Here is a 17,036-nt window from a genome sequence, read left to right on the forward strand (position 1 = left end):
AATATAAATATAAATATAAATATAAATATAAATATAAATATAAATATAAATATAAATATAAATATAAATATAAATATAAATATAAATATAAATATAAATATAAATATTTTAAAAAGTCACAATTCTACAATAATAAAAGAGGTATGAAAGAGAAAATGTTATTAAAACATTACGGGAGCAAACTGTAATTATGAACTAAAATTAGAGAAGATAACGTATATTTATTTAATATTCGATTTATTGAAGTTATTTCTGAAGAAATTATAAATGTTTTTAAAAGGCCAAAGTTCATACTAATATGTTCTTTTTCCACATATCATAGATTCATTTAAATATATACATATATATGGTTCAAAGAATGCATGTTGCTCATCTTTTTAGGACTAAAAAAATATAATGTGAAGCATGGTGCAATTAGGACAACATGATTTACAAGGTGCGTTTAAGGAAGCATGAAAGCACAAATGTTTGCCCATTCTTTTCTTTCTCTCCTTCGGCCACACTTAAAGAGCTTTTTGCTTCAAATGATTTGCTTCTTTTCTGCTGCCATTTCATTCATTTAGCTAAACTCGCCCTCCTCGGATTTATTTCCTATAGTGTGGCAGCCTTCTTTTGAATAATTTAATAACAAAAAAAAAAAAAAAGCCTTTCAGTGAGAAGTAAATTAAAACCGGGGAAGAATACATCCAAGGGGTAGATAAGAAGCGCCCGAGTCAAACGTAATATTCCGCTTCAGCGGGCGCATATACGTACGGGCCGCGCTCATACATGCGGCCTTTTGTCTGACTGTAAAGCAAAACAACACCACGGGGACACGCCGGGGTGCACGCATGCTTGCCCTCCACCCTCAAACACATCAGCGACAAGCCTGTGACTCTTCACACCTCAACCTTGATGATTTTCAGTGGAGGAGGCCGGCTGAGACTGAATGAAGCACCTTTGAGAAATAGAACACCTGGCGTAACCAAGGGCAACGCACATATTTCATACAAGCAGAAGTACAGCTAATTAGTTGATAATGGACATGCAAAAAATCTCGACCCTCTGCTTCACTAGAATGTCACTCAACAGAGCACAGACCAAAATGTTCTGGATATGGCCGAAATACCATAAACACAGCACCGGGTTGGCACCCAGAACTGCTAAAAGAAAGTATATATATATAAAGTATATATATATATATATACTTTATATATATATACTTTCTTTGCTTTCTATGCAGGTTATGTTTTTGTCATCTTTTATGTCTGTCTGTGTTCAAATGTTAAGGTTTTGAATGTGCTATTAGCATAGTAGCATTTTTAACCATTTGTATAAGTAGACACTAATATAAAGTGGTATCATGCTATATGTTAGCATGCTAATGTTAGCACATTAGCAGTGCTAGCATGTTAACATGGTATCATTTTAGCCATTTTCATAGCTAGAAACATATAAACAATTAGCACTATTATGCTACATGCTAGCATGCTAACATTAGCATAGTAGCATTTTTTGCCATTTTTATACGTAGACAGTAATATAAAGACAGTGCTACCATGTTATGTTTAAGCATGGTAATATTAGCACATTAGCATTGCTAACATATTAAGATTAGCATAGCATTTTGTGCCCTTTTCATGGCTAGATACATATATATGTAACTGTTGCAATATTATGCTAAGGGATAGCATGCTAGCATTGGCAATAAAAATGTGCTATCATGTTATGTGTTAACAATGTTAGTAATGTTAGCACATTAGCATTGCTAACATGTTAAGATTAGCATAACATTTTTTGCCCTTTTCATAGCTAGATACATACATATATAATTGTTGCACTAATATGCTAAGATTTAGCATGCTAGCATTAGCAATCTAAATATGCTATCATGTTATGTGTTAGCATGGTAATGTTAGCACATTAGCATTGTTAACATGTTAAGATTAGCATTGTATTTTTTGCCCTTTTCATAGCTAGATACATATATAACTGTTGCACTAATTTGCTAAGGGATAGCATGCTAGCATTAGAAATCTAAATATGTAGATAAAATAAATGTATGATGATTATTTATGATGTAAATCACAACTATCCCACTTGGTGGAGGGCTATGCTCTACGAGGCTTTTATTATTAGAGCCCTCTAGACATGATATAACACCCCTATAGTCACTTTTAGCTTCTATTACCTAAGTCGTAGAGAAAATAAGACTCACACGTTAGCCTTGGGTGAGTTGGGGGTTACTTCCAATGTAACAATACTGACACCCATATCATACATATCAACGTCTTTGAATGCATCTTCTGAATGCCTCACATTTGTATTTGAGTCCATTTAGCCATTGTCATGCTTGAAAATGCTTAATTTGGGCCAAAAATACATAAAATGTGCTTAAATATACATTTTCTTTACAAATGAAGTTTGCCTCAATTTTGACTTGAATTGTGTCCCCTGCTGCATATGCTAATTTTTATCCTGTGGCATGTACGGTACATTAAATAAAAAAAAGTGAACAATATGGCATTTAAATAAGTACATATTGCAAGAACAAACAATTTAACCTTTAAATGAATGCTTTTAAGGAGGAAACACGGCAACTTCATCTTCCCAGGACTTCACCAATATTATAAATGTCACCAGTAACATCCTAACTACACTCTCATGTTGACAAGTGCCAAACAGCAGATTGATGAGAGCCAAAATTCTGCAGCTATATCAGAGTCCACAGTGCAATGTGGCAAGCGTCGCCACCCCTTTCCACCTTCCCCATGACATATTGTGGTAACAAAGAGCAGTAATGGGGTTAGACGGAGAGACGTAATTTGCTACGCTTCACCATTTTTTCTCACTGACCTTTTCCCAGGTGTGTGCAATGTATCCGAGTAGCCTCCTGTTGTTCTAAATAATGCCCGAGCCGGATCACAGACCTGCCACACAACCCGCACTCAGTCTGCTCCAAATGCCACCCGGCCATCAAGCACGCGCACAACCCCCAGACTGATGGATGACTTTTGGGCGATCCGCCTACAAATACAAATACACTGTCATGTCATGGTAAAATATTGGGCCTATTGTGTCCCATGCATGACAATAGCTCAATTGTTCCATCTATCCATCAAATGGAAAACGAAACAGCGGACAAATGTGTGATTACGGTAATGCCTGAAAAATGTGTAATATGCACCTTATGATTGAATTGTTATGATTGAATCATGTATAGAGAGATTAAAATATGAATTGATATACATAAAACTAGGCGGCACGGTGGAAGAGTGGTTAGCATGCAGACCACACTGCTTTGGAGACCAGGGTTCAATTCCACCCTCGGCCATCTCTGTGTGGAGTTTGCATGTTCTCCCCGTGCATGCATGGGTTTTCTCCGGGTACTCTGGTTTCCTCCCTAGTGGTGTTTGAAATCTGCATATAACTCGCTAATGCTAATCGCTAGCGTGCATATGGGATTTCCCATGTCAATTAGCATCGAGCTAGCACATTTGTTTGAATTTTGTTTATGTTGAATGTCATATATATTGTTTGTGTGTTTACAATATTCCTCTCGGCGGCACGGTGGGCGAGTGGTTAGCGCGCAGACCTCACAGCTAAGAGACCAGGGTTCAATTCCACCCTCGGCCATCTCTGTGTGGAGTTTGCATGTTCTCCCCGTGCATGCGTGGGTTTTCTCCGGGTACTCCGGTTTCCTCCCACATTCCAAAAAAAACATGCTAGGTTAATTAGCGACTCCAAATTGTCCATAGGTATGAATGTGAGTGTGAATGGTTGTTTGTCTATATGTGCCCTGTGATTGGCTGGCCACCAGTCCAGGGTGTACCCCGCCTCTCGCCCGAAGAAAGCTGGGATAGGCTCCAGCACCCCCCGCGACCCTCGTGAGGAAAAGGCGGTAGAAAATGAATGAATGAATGAAAACTAGGCGGCACGGAGCTCGAGTGGTTAGAGCGCAGACTTCACAGCTAGGAGACCAGGGTTCAATTCCACCCTCGGCCATCTCTGTGTGGAGTTTGCATGTTCTCCCACATTCCAAAAAAATGGCTACTCCAAATTGTTGTTTTTAGAGGTCTTCATAGTCAAAATAGGTGTATCCCAATTATGTGTATTGTTACCTAGCTTATATTAACTTGTTTTCATGTGTTGCAATGCACAAAAAATACAGTTGTGCAGTTCCTCTTTAAGAACATTTAAATTTTTTTTTTGCCTTTTAAACATTTTGAAGCATAAAAATGTATATAATGACAATATAGTGTATGGGGTGTAATGTATGATGAGCATAACGACACCCAGCCTCGGCACCAACACCATACAACTCTGCATCAGGCCTCCTCGCCGGCAGCCATTGCCAAAAATGGAGCGCGGTGCACAATCTAATCTGTGCGTTGGAAATTAAAAGCAGCCGTTCTGCCTCGGCCTCCTGTTTTATTCATGGATTGTTTTGAGCTTCTTGTCGGCCGCATTAAGCCGAGCGCGCAGCCGATCCCTCGGCCCGCATGAAGTATTCACATGTGAATCGCCTCTTAGTGCTAATGCACGGGCGAGCTCGCCCAGATGCGCACGCCATGTTTGCCTTGATCCGACATGAAACACCTCCCTTTTTCCCCCGCCTGGCTGTGACACCTCTTACAAGCTATGCTATCGTGTTTTATGTATTACATTAGCCTGGATAGACAGGCTTTTTGTTTGTTTGTTTGTTTGGGGGATAGGAAGTGAACTAAACACGGATACTCACCTGTGTCGGAATATCGGGAATTTCACTGCAACATTTTTAAAGCTCTTTATTCTCTTTTCCTTGTTAAGGAAACTTTCACTTTCCGATTGTTCCCGATTCGTTGGGCAAAGTGCTCACAGTGCTTTGAGGTGCTTCCAGGGATGGAACAGTATACAATAATCACGATCCAGTATGTACCTTGCTTTGCTAAGGGGACAACATCCATCCATTTTCCATACCGCTTATCCTCATTAGGGGGTTTGCTGGAGTCACCCTGGACTGGTGGCCAGCCAATCACAGGGCACATATAGACAAACAACCATTCACACTCACATTCATACCTATGGACAATTTGAAGTCGCCAATTAACCTAGCATGCATGGATGTTAAAACCCACGCACGGGGAGAGAACAAACGAGATTTGAATCCAGATCTTCACGATCTCCTGACTGTGTGGCCAACATGCTAACCACCCACTCACCGTGCAGCCAGGGAAGAACATGACAAACATACAACTCTTTAGTTTAGCTTTTGCGAATTTCATGGTTTTTGAAAGGAAACATCAAGAACTTGCAGGTAATTTGTTAGCTTCTCCTCGACGCTATCACTCGATATGCTAAGAGTTTTTATAGAATATATTTCAAGGAAAAAAAATTATATCAGCTTTGTGATGTAGGTGAAAAAAATTAATTAAATTTAATTAATTAAAATTAATTAATTAAAATTAGTATGAATTTTGCTCTTTGCCGTTTTATTTTCTGAATATTTCAATTGTCTTCTTAAATAATCTTTGTGCATATTTTTTTGTAGCATTTTGACTTTATTCGCATAAATTTTTAACTTTTTCCCCCAACCAAATTTTTCCCCATCTTTTTTATATTTCACCTTTATGCTACTAAAACATTATTTTTCCTCTGATATTATGAGTATATTCATGCAAAATGTCAGCTTTTTTGTCTTAATATTTTAAGTTAATTATTGTAAAATTACAGCTGTATTTTTCAAGATTTTTGCTCTTTTTTTTCAACCAAATGTAATTTTGTCTTGTAATTTTTTTTTCCCCATAATATTTTGTTTTTATTCTTGTAACATTATAACGTCTTCTGTAACCTAATTTGTTGTTTTGTTTGTTTCCCATAATATCATGTTTTTTTATAAACATGTTTTTTTTTAATAGTTCAAATTTATGCATCTAAAATTATGTTTTTTCACATAATACGATATATATATTTTTTACCATTGGATTACAACTTCCATCCATCCATTTTCTATGCTGTTTATCCTCATTGGTATTGTAAAATTCCTACAGATGTTCCCATTTTTGCTGTTAAATCAAAATAAACAGCTATTGCCCCTCGGGCCGCACTTTGGACACCCCTGAATCAGCAAGACACTCATTAACACAAAACACCAAGTCAGGTGACGAGAAATGTTGAGGCAGCAGCGAGGGTCCTTGTAGTGCAGCTTTCCCTAATACTGCGAGGAATGGCGCAAACAGTAAGACATAAAACATCCCTTGAGTCCAAGGTGCTGTTATTTTCAAGTGATGCTTGATTGGAGCTTGCGTGTGTGTACGTGTTCACCGCCTCCGGACATCCTGGAGGTCAAGGTGGTAATGGGGGAGGAGGCGAGCCCGCTCTGAAAGACGGCGCTGACAGATTGTAATGATATTTAAAGAACAACAAAGCTGATTGGCTCCGGGGAGACACGGGCGGGCGGCAAGGCCATTTATCAAGATTGGTGACATTGCAAGTGTCAATGCTGGGATTTAGACAGCATGCATAAGCAGAATGAACAGCGAGGGCCAAAATAAATACATGAAGAAAATAGCAGGACACGGAAGGTGTTGAACCACGCAGGAATAAAACGTCAGCTTCTCATTATCTACCTTTTTCCAAAGCTTGGCTGGCGTGGCCATGCATGGGAATGATGGGGTTCATGCACAATTTACTCCAAGTTCAGCACTCGCTGGATGAAGGACTGTTTAAATGCAACACCAGCGCCATGCCCGTGTGCGTACATACTCTCACAGTGACGATGCTGATTCCCGATGAGTGGGAAATGTAGCGCAGTTCCCCATCACATCCACCAGATGGCATTGTGTTGAAAAAAATCTTTTTGATCACCCATTCATTCATTCATTCATTCATTATTCAGCTGCAACTGCAAAGGATGATTACGTTCTAATTTTATTTTATTTATTTTATTTATTTAAGTAAGGCATTTATTAAAGAGGAGCCCTTTATTTGAGGAACACATTTTACGAGTAATATTTGAAAATATACAAATTTGTAGAAATGTCTTATCATATAATACGGATACTTAATTAGAATCTAATTAATCTGTATTATTTCACAATTTTTGGTTATGCTAACTGTTAGCATAACAATTAAAACAACCCCATGACCACATGAACACTAAAACCGACTGCAGAGGCATCAAACTTATTTTTGTTTTGTGGGCCGCCTGTAAAATATAACCATATATGTACTATAAGTATGTTTTATTTTATTTTATTTTATTTTATTTTATTTTATTTTATTTTATTTTATTTTATTTTATTTGACTTGACTTGACTTGACTTGACTTGACTTGACTTGACTTGACTTGACTTGACTTGACTTGACTTGACTTGACTTTATTTTCCAGGCTTTCATGGGCCGCAGTAAAACTATATGGTGGGCCTACTCTGGCCCCAGAGTCTTGCATTTGATACCGAAAAAGAAAAATACTAATAATCCCAGGGGACACTTTTTGTTGCTAACATTAAATTTTAACAAGTCAATAATAATTAAAATTAATTTTAATTTAATTTATATAATTTGTAAAATTGTTTTTATAATTATTTAAATTATTTAAAAATAATGTATGTAGATTTTTGCTGTATATAATGTTGTGTGTGTGTATATATATACATATATATATATATATATATATATATATATATATATATATATATATATATATATATATATATATATATATATATATACTGTATTGACACTAAATTAAAATAAAATTAAATAATTTGTATTATCACAAATATTCATTTATTATGATTAATTTTACTTTTTACCATGTGTTTTCAACAGTACTCATTTAACCATTGATTTCTTGTTGTTTTTTTCCCTGAAAGCAACAACTTGAGTTGATGGGGTATCTCAGAAGTAGGAAAGAACCCAGAATTAGTCACAGGAGAGGCCGAAACCCAATCAGAGTTCACAAATCGTATGCATTCCGAGTCGCTTCTCCCCTCAAAGGGAACATTAATGGATATAAAATCTAAGGAGCCGGCTCCACAAACACATATTTAGCTCCAGACGTAGAACCACGTGTCTGCTGACGGTCTCATAAACAAACATCAATCAAGACTCATCATGACATGCAGCCCCTCTCTGTCGTGATGCAACAGCAAATTTCCTTCCTTTTAAAGAAGGTGTGCAATCATTTGCATGCCAAATCTTCCACTTCCACCAACCCCCCCTCCCCCCACCGGGCGTTCTTGAGTGTGCTTCTGGTATAAATGAAATTTTAAAGAGCGGGGTGAATTTTCCATGAGACCGCTTGGCGACATTTTGGGAAACTAATGGATGCCATTTGAGTCGACTTCCTGGGGCATAGAGGAAGTACAACTCTGTGAAAATATAATGGATGTACTCTTTATATACTCCCGCTGCCAGTTTGGCTTGGGAAAGAAACACATTTCTTTTAAGTTTGACCACAGTGGTGCAAGATCTCTGTAGGTTTGCATATATACATACATACTATTAAATAATAAGAAAAATAATAAGAATTGTTGCTAATATTACATATTATACTTATGCTTTTTTAGATTTTTATAATTATTTAAATTATTAAAAAATTATGTATGTAGTTTTTTTATATATTTTTATAATATATATATATATATATATATATATATATATATATATATATATATATATATATATATATATATATATATATATATATATATATATATATATATATATATATACTGTTGCTAAGAATTGTTGCTAATATTACATTTTTTTTAAGTAAATAATAATTAAAATAAATGTATTTCATATAATATAATTTGTATAATTATTTTTATACTTTTTTAGATTTTTATAATTATTTAAATTATTAAAAAATAATGTATGTAGTTTTTTATATATTTTTATAATATATATATATATATATATATATATATATATATATATATATATATATATATATATATATATATATATATACATACTGTTAAATAATAGAAAAATAATAAGAATTGTTGCTAATATTACATTTTTTTTAAGTAAATAATAATTAAAATAAATGTATTTCATAAAATATAATTTGTATAATTATTTGTATACTTTTTATATTTTTTATAATTATTTAAATTATTAAAAAATAATGTATGTAGTTTTTTATGTTTTTATAATATATATATATATATATATATATATATATATATATATATATATATATATATATATATATATATATATATATATATATATTGTATTGACAATAAACTTCAAATAAAATAATTTATTATTAATTTTACTTTTTGCCATGTACAGTACTCATTTAACCGTTGATTTCTTGTAATTTTTATTATATTGTAAAATATATTATGCTCATTTGTCGGACCTTTGTAGACTCCTATAGAGCACCTACACACAATAACCAGTACAGGAAGCATTTTAGTCCTTCCAGAATCTGCACCTATTCTGCTGTATTTCTTTGGATTACGTGCTTCCCGCGAAAACGGTCTGTTTTAATGTATTCCACTCATGGCAGTGAACGGTTACCTTGGTTACATTGGATGCTAATGAGTTAGCTCGCTAGCATGCTATGCTTGAAGCGGTGTGTTCCTACAATGATCCCGAAGCCTGCACATTAGCAATGTGGTACAAAAAAAAAAAAGAACAGGAGTCTAAAAGTGACTATAGGGGTGTTATTTCCTGTCTCCGGGACTCTAATAATGTTAAAAACAGCATTAGAAAGTCATAAACACATTTAATAGACATTGTTAATTGTAAACAAATGTAGCTTTCCCTTACACCCAAAGAAACACATTTTACTATTCATTGCAGGCAATGTAAACACAGAAAGGAAGGCTTCCAGCCATGCCCATATAAGGAAGTTTGCTCCTCTGTGACATCACAAAGGGGCAGTTTAACCACACCTTCTGAAACCGAGCGTTTACAGGGCTAACTTCCAAATGTGAAAACCACTTTGCTATGGTTTAACATGAAAATACAACATTGTAAGTGTAATTATAGGTCAGAAAAGTGAAAAAAAACATAATAGGTCACCTTTAATCATGCAATTAGCAGTGCAAATATGAACATATATTTCATTTCTCACTTAGATGGCAGTGAACGGTTACCTAATGAGGTGCTGCATCACAAAGCAGTCAAATAATCAAGCGTTGCAAATGAACACAGATATTATTGGAATTAATCAAGAGACACGTTTGCTTAAAGAAACCAAACAACGCCAAAGAGGCCGAGCAGACGCGCGGCGTATTCCGCGCACGTGCCCGAGAAGCGGCCGGGTCTGATTACGGCTAACGAACTCATCAAGCAAGTCTGCTCAACAGTTCAGACAGCGAAGCTCATTCATCCCCGCTGACATCCGTGACATTCACTCCATCTTGCATGCACTGTTTCATTCTCATAATTGGAAGAAGTTAACATCTAATGAAGGCCTTTTTGGCGCCTGATGAATAGCCGCAAATGCAAGACGGAGGTCTAAAAGCATCTGCTTACCGTGTGATATGCGAAGAACTTGATATTTCCAGTTCCCCTACTAATTTCGCTCGCGCGCGGAAAAATCTTTAAGTAAAAACTTTCTGCAAAAATACACAGCGCGCTGTTGGGCTGAATAGCGCTATGGAGTGAAGGTGCAGTCGGGTCTTATCAGTTGCGCAACACCTTGCAAACCAAATGATGAATGTCGGCTTGCTACATGATGGTAATATGATGTGCACAATACAAACTTGCAGTCATGTTGTACAGAAAAAAAAATGAATCTCAACTGCTGGCACAACTTATATGGAACAAAAGGTGGCATTGGTATTAAACACTGTTAGCTTTAAAGGTCATCACCTTCTTAAAAGCAGGTAAAGTGGGGAAATAGCACACATTATTGGCTTTAAATACATAATCATTTTCTACCGCTTATCCTCATGAGGGTCGCAGGGGTGCTGGAGCCTATCCCCGGCGGGGTACAGCCTGGACTGGTGGCCAGCCAATCACAGGGCACATATAGACAAACAACCATTCACACTCACTGCGACATAGGGAAAGAGTGAGTAATTTTACTTTATTTTAGTTTAATTCTTGCAGTATGACAGGTTAGGATTTTAAAATGCAGACTAATTTTTTTTTACTTTTCTTTAAACTACTGAATAATTCACATGGTTTGTGGTTAGAACAGCTAGGAAGTCAACCAATCAATGTTTTACTTTATTTTAGTTTTATTATACTCCTCCAACTAATAGGAAAAACTGGTTTGAAATTTGGGAACTATTGCCAGCTTTTCCTTCTATCCAGTTTAACATTCATTCATTCATTCATTAAACCCCACCCCCCAAAGTCACCAGCCAATCACAGGGTACATATAGACAAACAACCATTCACACTCACATTCATTCATTCATTCATTCATTCATTTTCTACCGCTTTTCCTCACAAGGGTGCTGGAGCCTATCCCAGCTGTCTTCGGGCGAGAGGCGGGGTACACCCTGGACTGGTCGCCAGCCAATCACAGGGCACATATAGACAAACAACCATTCACACTCACATTCATACCTATGGACAATTTGGAGTCGCTAATTAACCTAGCATGTTTTTGGAATGTGGGAGGAAACCGGAGTACCCGGAAAAAAACCCACGGGGAGAAAATGCAAACTCCACATCGAGATCACAGAGTGTGGAATCGAACTCGGGTCTCCTAGCTGTGTGGCCTGAGCGCTAACCACTCAACACCGTGCCGCCAAGTTTTAATTATTGAATGAAAAAAATATCCATTCTTCCCCACTCCATTCGAAACCCGACCTTCAGTTTACAATACATACATTGGATGCTAATGAGTTAGCTCGCTAGCATGCTATGCTTGAAGCGGTGTGTTCCTGCAATGATCCTGTAGCCTGCGCATTAGCAATGTGGTGCAAAAAAAAGAAGAACAGGAGTCTCAAAGTTACTATAGGGGTGCTATTTCTTGTCTCCGGGACTCTAATGATGTTAAAAACAGCATTAGAAAGTCATAAACACATTTAATAGACATTGTTATCCCTCACCACTTCACCGTCACTTCACTCTGTTATGAAATATAATAATTAATAAAATTACGCTTGGATGAGTGGTTTGCATGTAGGCCACACAGTTAGGAGATCTGGAAGACCTGGGTTCGATTCTCTGCTTGAGCTCTACTCCACTCTAAATTGTCCATAGGTGAGAATGTGAGTGTCTATATGTGCCCTCTGATTGGCTGGCGACCAGTGTAGGGTGTACCCCACTTCTCACCCAAGTACAGCTGGGATAGGCTCCAGCATAGTGAGGATAAGCCGCATAGAAAATGGATGGATGGATAAAATCATTCTGTTTTGTGATTAAATATGGCCTATTATTTGTCAAAAAATCTGCATATATTTAAAATGTGCTTATTTTTTTGATAAATAAAAAAAATTATCATAAAATTGACTAGAAGAACTAAAATAAGGCGCTCAGAAGACGCATTCAAAGACATTTCTTAAGTTACCTTTTTCTTTATGATAAGCCAACTCAATAAAACTGCTCTCAGATCTGCCTTCAAACAACGTAGCATGAAGCATCCTTTTGAATGGATTGTGCTGTGCCGACAATATGGGCTGACTGATTAAGGTGAAGTACGAGTCATTCAAATAATGGTCCAGATAGGGAATCGGGAGTTGTTAGTGCTTTCAAACAAATGCACGGAGCATGTCGTGGTCCCTCCTGCATTGTCTTTGAAAAACACTCAGTGGAAAGTGAAATCTCACGTGGACTGAGTGCAACTTTGAAATGTCACAGCAAATGGTCCATCTGCAATACAGCACAGCACTCTAGTGGCCACCAGGGTAATAATAATGTGTGTGTGTGTGTGTAAAGTGTTTCTCCACCTCTGTGAACTTTTCCCATTGTTGAGAGCAGGTGTGAGGGTCCGCCGAGGTGATTGGGTAGAATTTTCCCAAAAGAACCCATTTTCGACCGAGGCGACATTTTGACACAGGCGCCTGCCAGACAACAGTCATCCCGAAAAGATTGGACGTGTTCCGAGCTCCCTTTGAGAGTGTTATTGACTTCCACGGTGCAAGTTTTACTTCTCCACTGTTGAAAAATGTCTTCATCAACCAAAGAAAAAGTTGTATAGGCTCATTTTAAAAAAGACCAATTGCGTGTTAGTATGAAATGTTGACTTCCATTCCATAGTACTTTCTTTCTAACCATATTGGGTTAGTATTATTCATTTTAAACCATAACAAACCACTCTTTTAAGTCATATATATTTACTAAAAGTGACTATAGGGGTGCTATTTCCTGTCTCCGGGACTCTAATAATGTTAAAAACAGCATTAGAAAGTCATAAACACATTTAATAGCCATTGTTATCCCTCACCACTTCACCGTCACTTCACTCTGTTATGAATTATAATAACACAAATTTATTTGTGTGCCCACATTGTGCAGTAGGTAGGTTACGCTGTGCGTTGACGTGTTGCGTTGTGGATTGGTTTTTTCTACAAGCAACAGATTGCATCTGACCCTTCTGGTGACCGGAGCGTGCTACAATAACACTGCAAATGTCGTTGGCGGCTACAGTTAAAGATGTTAAAGGTTTAAAAAAAAAAAAAAGAAATTGCCCGTGGGATGGATTAAGAAGCTTGGCCAGGCTGATGTGGCCCACAGGTTACAGTTTGCCCACTCTGGTCTTAATATGGCTACAATATTGTAGCACAAAGGTGACTATAGGGGTGTTATTTCATATAAAGAGGGCTCCAATAGTATTAAAAACATATTCAACACTATATATCATCACGCAGCCGTCATTCAAATGTGCCGATTCACAAGTTAAAAGTAAAAACAAGACCACAAAAAGACAAATAATGTTGTTAATGTTGTTTAAAGGTGGTAAAAAAAAAACGCCATCCAAGTGTAAAAAGAGATTCACCTCATTCGACTTTAGCCATCCCCACTGTGAGAGTCGGTGCATAATCTATGCATGAAACGTAGAAATGAACCTTTATCAGCGTGAACTTTAAAAGCTTTTTACTACAGTATAAATACCAAAGCGGGAATATCAGTCCCGAGCACCTTGTGAGTTAAAGTCTGTGCTTTGAAATACTTCCTTATCTTTACTCAGGAACAGAAAAAATCTATTCAGTAACACAAAATGTGTGGCGGTGCATCACACGCTTCCACGCGCTACTGCTGAGATGTTGTTTATTGATATTTAACTATTTCGCCATCAAGATGATCAGTTTTGTACTAGCAGTTCCAAAACCGCATGCCATCAGCGCATAGGAATTCTGCTGAGTCCAGCATTTTGTTGTGACATTGTGGATGTGTCACAGCGACGGTCACTGCCTTTCGGATCAGCCTGATGCAGCATTTGCAGACTTCACTGGAGCTTCACATCCACCTGGAATTATAAAAAAAAAAAAAAAAAAAAGTCTTGTAAGCACTTTTGATGACTGTGAAATTTCCTCCGGTGCTTGTCTGGCGTGGAGCTGCGTCTGCTTATCTGTGGCCTCGTTCTGTTCATATGTCATACAGTTGGTCGGTGTAAAGCGGTTTATTAGCGGGCCCATTACAAAAGAAGCCAGCCGATAGAAGAAGTCATGCAGATTATAAATTCTCCTGTGAGGGACTTGGGCTTTTTGCACGACTCTGACGTTAAACAACAAGCCTCCAGTTATAGGTGGACTTTTTTTTCTAATTTAAATAAAATGAGATCACAGGCCTCATATGACATCTAGAATTAGCTCAGCTCAGAGTATAGCCAAGCATCCTGTTTCTGTGATTTCATGGACCACTTTCCCGGTATTGATTGAAGTCTGCAGCATCAAGCAAAGTTAGAAAACAGTTTGAAATAGCACTTTCCATTACATTATGCAGGAAAACTAGCACTTATTTATATTATTTTTATCATCAGGTATCATAAAAAATGTTAGACATGGGTTTTAAAAATAATAAAAAATAATAATATAATAACAATATATAATATAATAATAATAATATAAATAAATAATAAAGTAGTTCTAATTTATGTGTTTCATTATTTTTATATGAGTGATGACGAAAGCAACCCGGAAGTAAACCGGAAAAAGTAAGAGTAATTACGCAGACGACGTAGTTAGGAAAAGAAAAGACAAGATTTTGAAAAAAAGTTAAAAGTTATTTTGTTGTTTGTCTTGTTTCGGTATATTACTTTTAGTATTTTTTTTAATATTACTTTGACGTAGGCAACCCGGAAGTGTGACGTCATGACGTCGTTACGCAGCCTCAGCTAGCTAAGACGTATTCGTTCAAACTGAAAGTAAAACACATTAGGCTAACTTTTAATGGAACAAATTGTGGTAGATTGCTGCAAGTGAAAGCTCCCGGTTGGGGTTTAAGGGGTATGTAATATTTACTCTTTATTCTAAAAGCTGTTTTTTTTGTATTCGGTGTTCTCTTATGAGCTAAAGCTAGTAGCACCCTAGCGTCAGCATCGTGTAAGCTAACTCTAGGCAAACTTAAGGGTCGCAAATGATGATATTTTGATCAAATTATGTGCAGGAAACTTTGTTAATATGGGTGGGACTTCCAGAGTGCACCTCCCTTCTCATTTGGCGATCAGCTCTGTAGTTTAGAGTACAATGACAGTCGTGAAGCCTATGTTGACATTAGCGTTCATTTTGCTTTGCATGAAGGAGTGAATGGAAGTTAGTAGAAATAATATTCAGTTGAATCATACCAGTCATTGTGTGTGACCTGCTAAAGAATACTACACTTATTCTTTTCCTCCTCAGGATCCATTTGAAAATGTCTGCAGCAGAGCCCATCATCAGGTCCAAACAGATTCAGAAAGAAGTCAATGGCATTTCCACTCAAGTTGTTTGCACAGAGTTCAGTAACTACATTTTTGTGGTTATAACCCAGTACGGCAAGATCGGAACGCTGATATCTGTCACACCTGAGTCTAGATGTGACGACTTCAGCACCCCAATATTCTCCACTAAAGTGCTGTTGGGAAAAGACGAGGTATGCATTGGTTGTATGTTGAAACTAGAAGTGTTACAGTTTTTGTTTTCATATATGTGCTTGTTTTCAGCCTTTGACGCACGTTTGCGGCAAGAACTTGGCAACATTTGTGTCACAAGAAGCCGGAAACAGACCCGTCTTACTGGGATTGGCACTGAAGGACTCTTCGGTAGACGCCATCAAGCAAATGAAAGAAGTTGTCAAAAGTTGTCAAGTGTGGTAGAGAGCCAACAAAATGGACAGGAGGGTGACTTTTCTATTTTTGTAGTTATAATACCACATTGTCATAATCAGTCTGACATTGTACTGTTTTTGTACCTTAAGGAAGATGAAATGTACATTAAAACACATAAAACCATCCAGGTTAGTCTGTCTTACCAATGTACAGTAATTATACTGAATTATACTATATTTATACTATATTATACACCACACCAGGAGGTATACCCATGCATTCTGATGAGATCCAATACAATAACTATAAATAATTCATGTTCTATGCAGGAGTAATATTCACCAAAGCATTACACAATGACTTAATTAATACACAAAGAACATTAATAATGAATACAATTATGCTTCTCAGCATGCTTGTGAAAAGAAAAAAAATAATTTCTAGAATTGGCTCATTTGAGGACATACTTCAGTCTGTTCAATAATTTTCTTTTTCGTTTTAAAGTTACATTTTCCCGTAAGTCCTACTTGCACTCACTCGGAAGGAGAGGTTTAATAACAGCGCCATCATGTGGTGTATTTGTCAGAAAGATAATAGCAGGCAACGCAGTAAATTCAAATTCTCACCTGTTTGTGTGTTGCGTTTTAGGAGCAGAAAAGTTCCATCACGGAGTGTCCTAATTGCCTTTCACATGACTGTGTATTGTTAGTGAGCAGGGTTGCCTTAGATGTTTGCAAAAAAATCAAACGGCTTTTTATACGAAGCAACACAAATAATAAACCTCTTGTTTATTTTTCATAATTTTAAATAATGTATATAGAGTTTTGTCTTGTCCGAGTCGTCTTTTCGGGCCTTTGAAAGCACCGCCATGACGTCAACTCGCTTTAGCTGCGGTCACGTGACA

The 17,036-nt window shown here is 36.9% G+C and overlaps 1 protein-coding gene across 3 annotated transcripts in view; it reads left to right on the forward strand.

The window, feature by feature from the left end:
- Positions 1-16,315, forward strand: part of psmg3 (proteasome (prosome, macropain) assembly chaperone 3) — a 149,537-nt gene extending 133,222 nt beyond the window's left edge. For 2 of the 3 annotated variants that reach the window (XM_058048351.1, XM_058048350.1), the window contains 2 exons: positions 15,726-15,957; positions 16,028-16,315. In XM_058048351.1, coding sequence (XP_057904334.1) covers positions 15,726-15,957; positions 16,028-16,180 — 385 coding nt within the window. In that variant the 3' untranslated portion in view covers positions 16,181-16,315. Of the gene's footprint in view, positions 1-15,164; positions 15,333-15,725; positions 15,958-16,027 lie in introns of those variants that run through there. The other variant, XM_058048352.1, reaches the window with a different exon arrangement.
- Positions 16,316-17,036: the final 721 nt, after the last annotated feature.

The sequence above is a fragment of the Doryrhamphus excisus genome, chromosome 15, assembly GCF_030265055.1.
Source record: "Doryrhamphus excisus isolate RoL2022-K1 chromosome 15, RoL_Dexc_1.0, whole genome shotgun sequence".
In the NCBI taxonomy this organism is placed as follows: Eukaryota; Metazoa; Chordata; class Actinopteri; order Syngnathiformes; family Syngnathidae; genus Doryrhamphus; species Doryrhamphus excisus.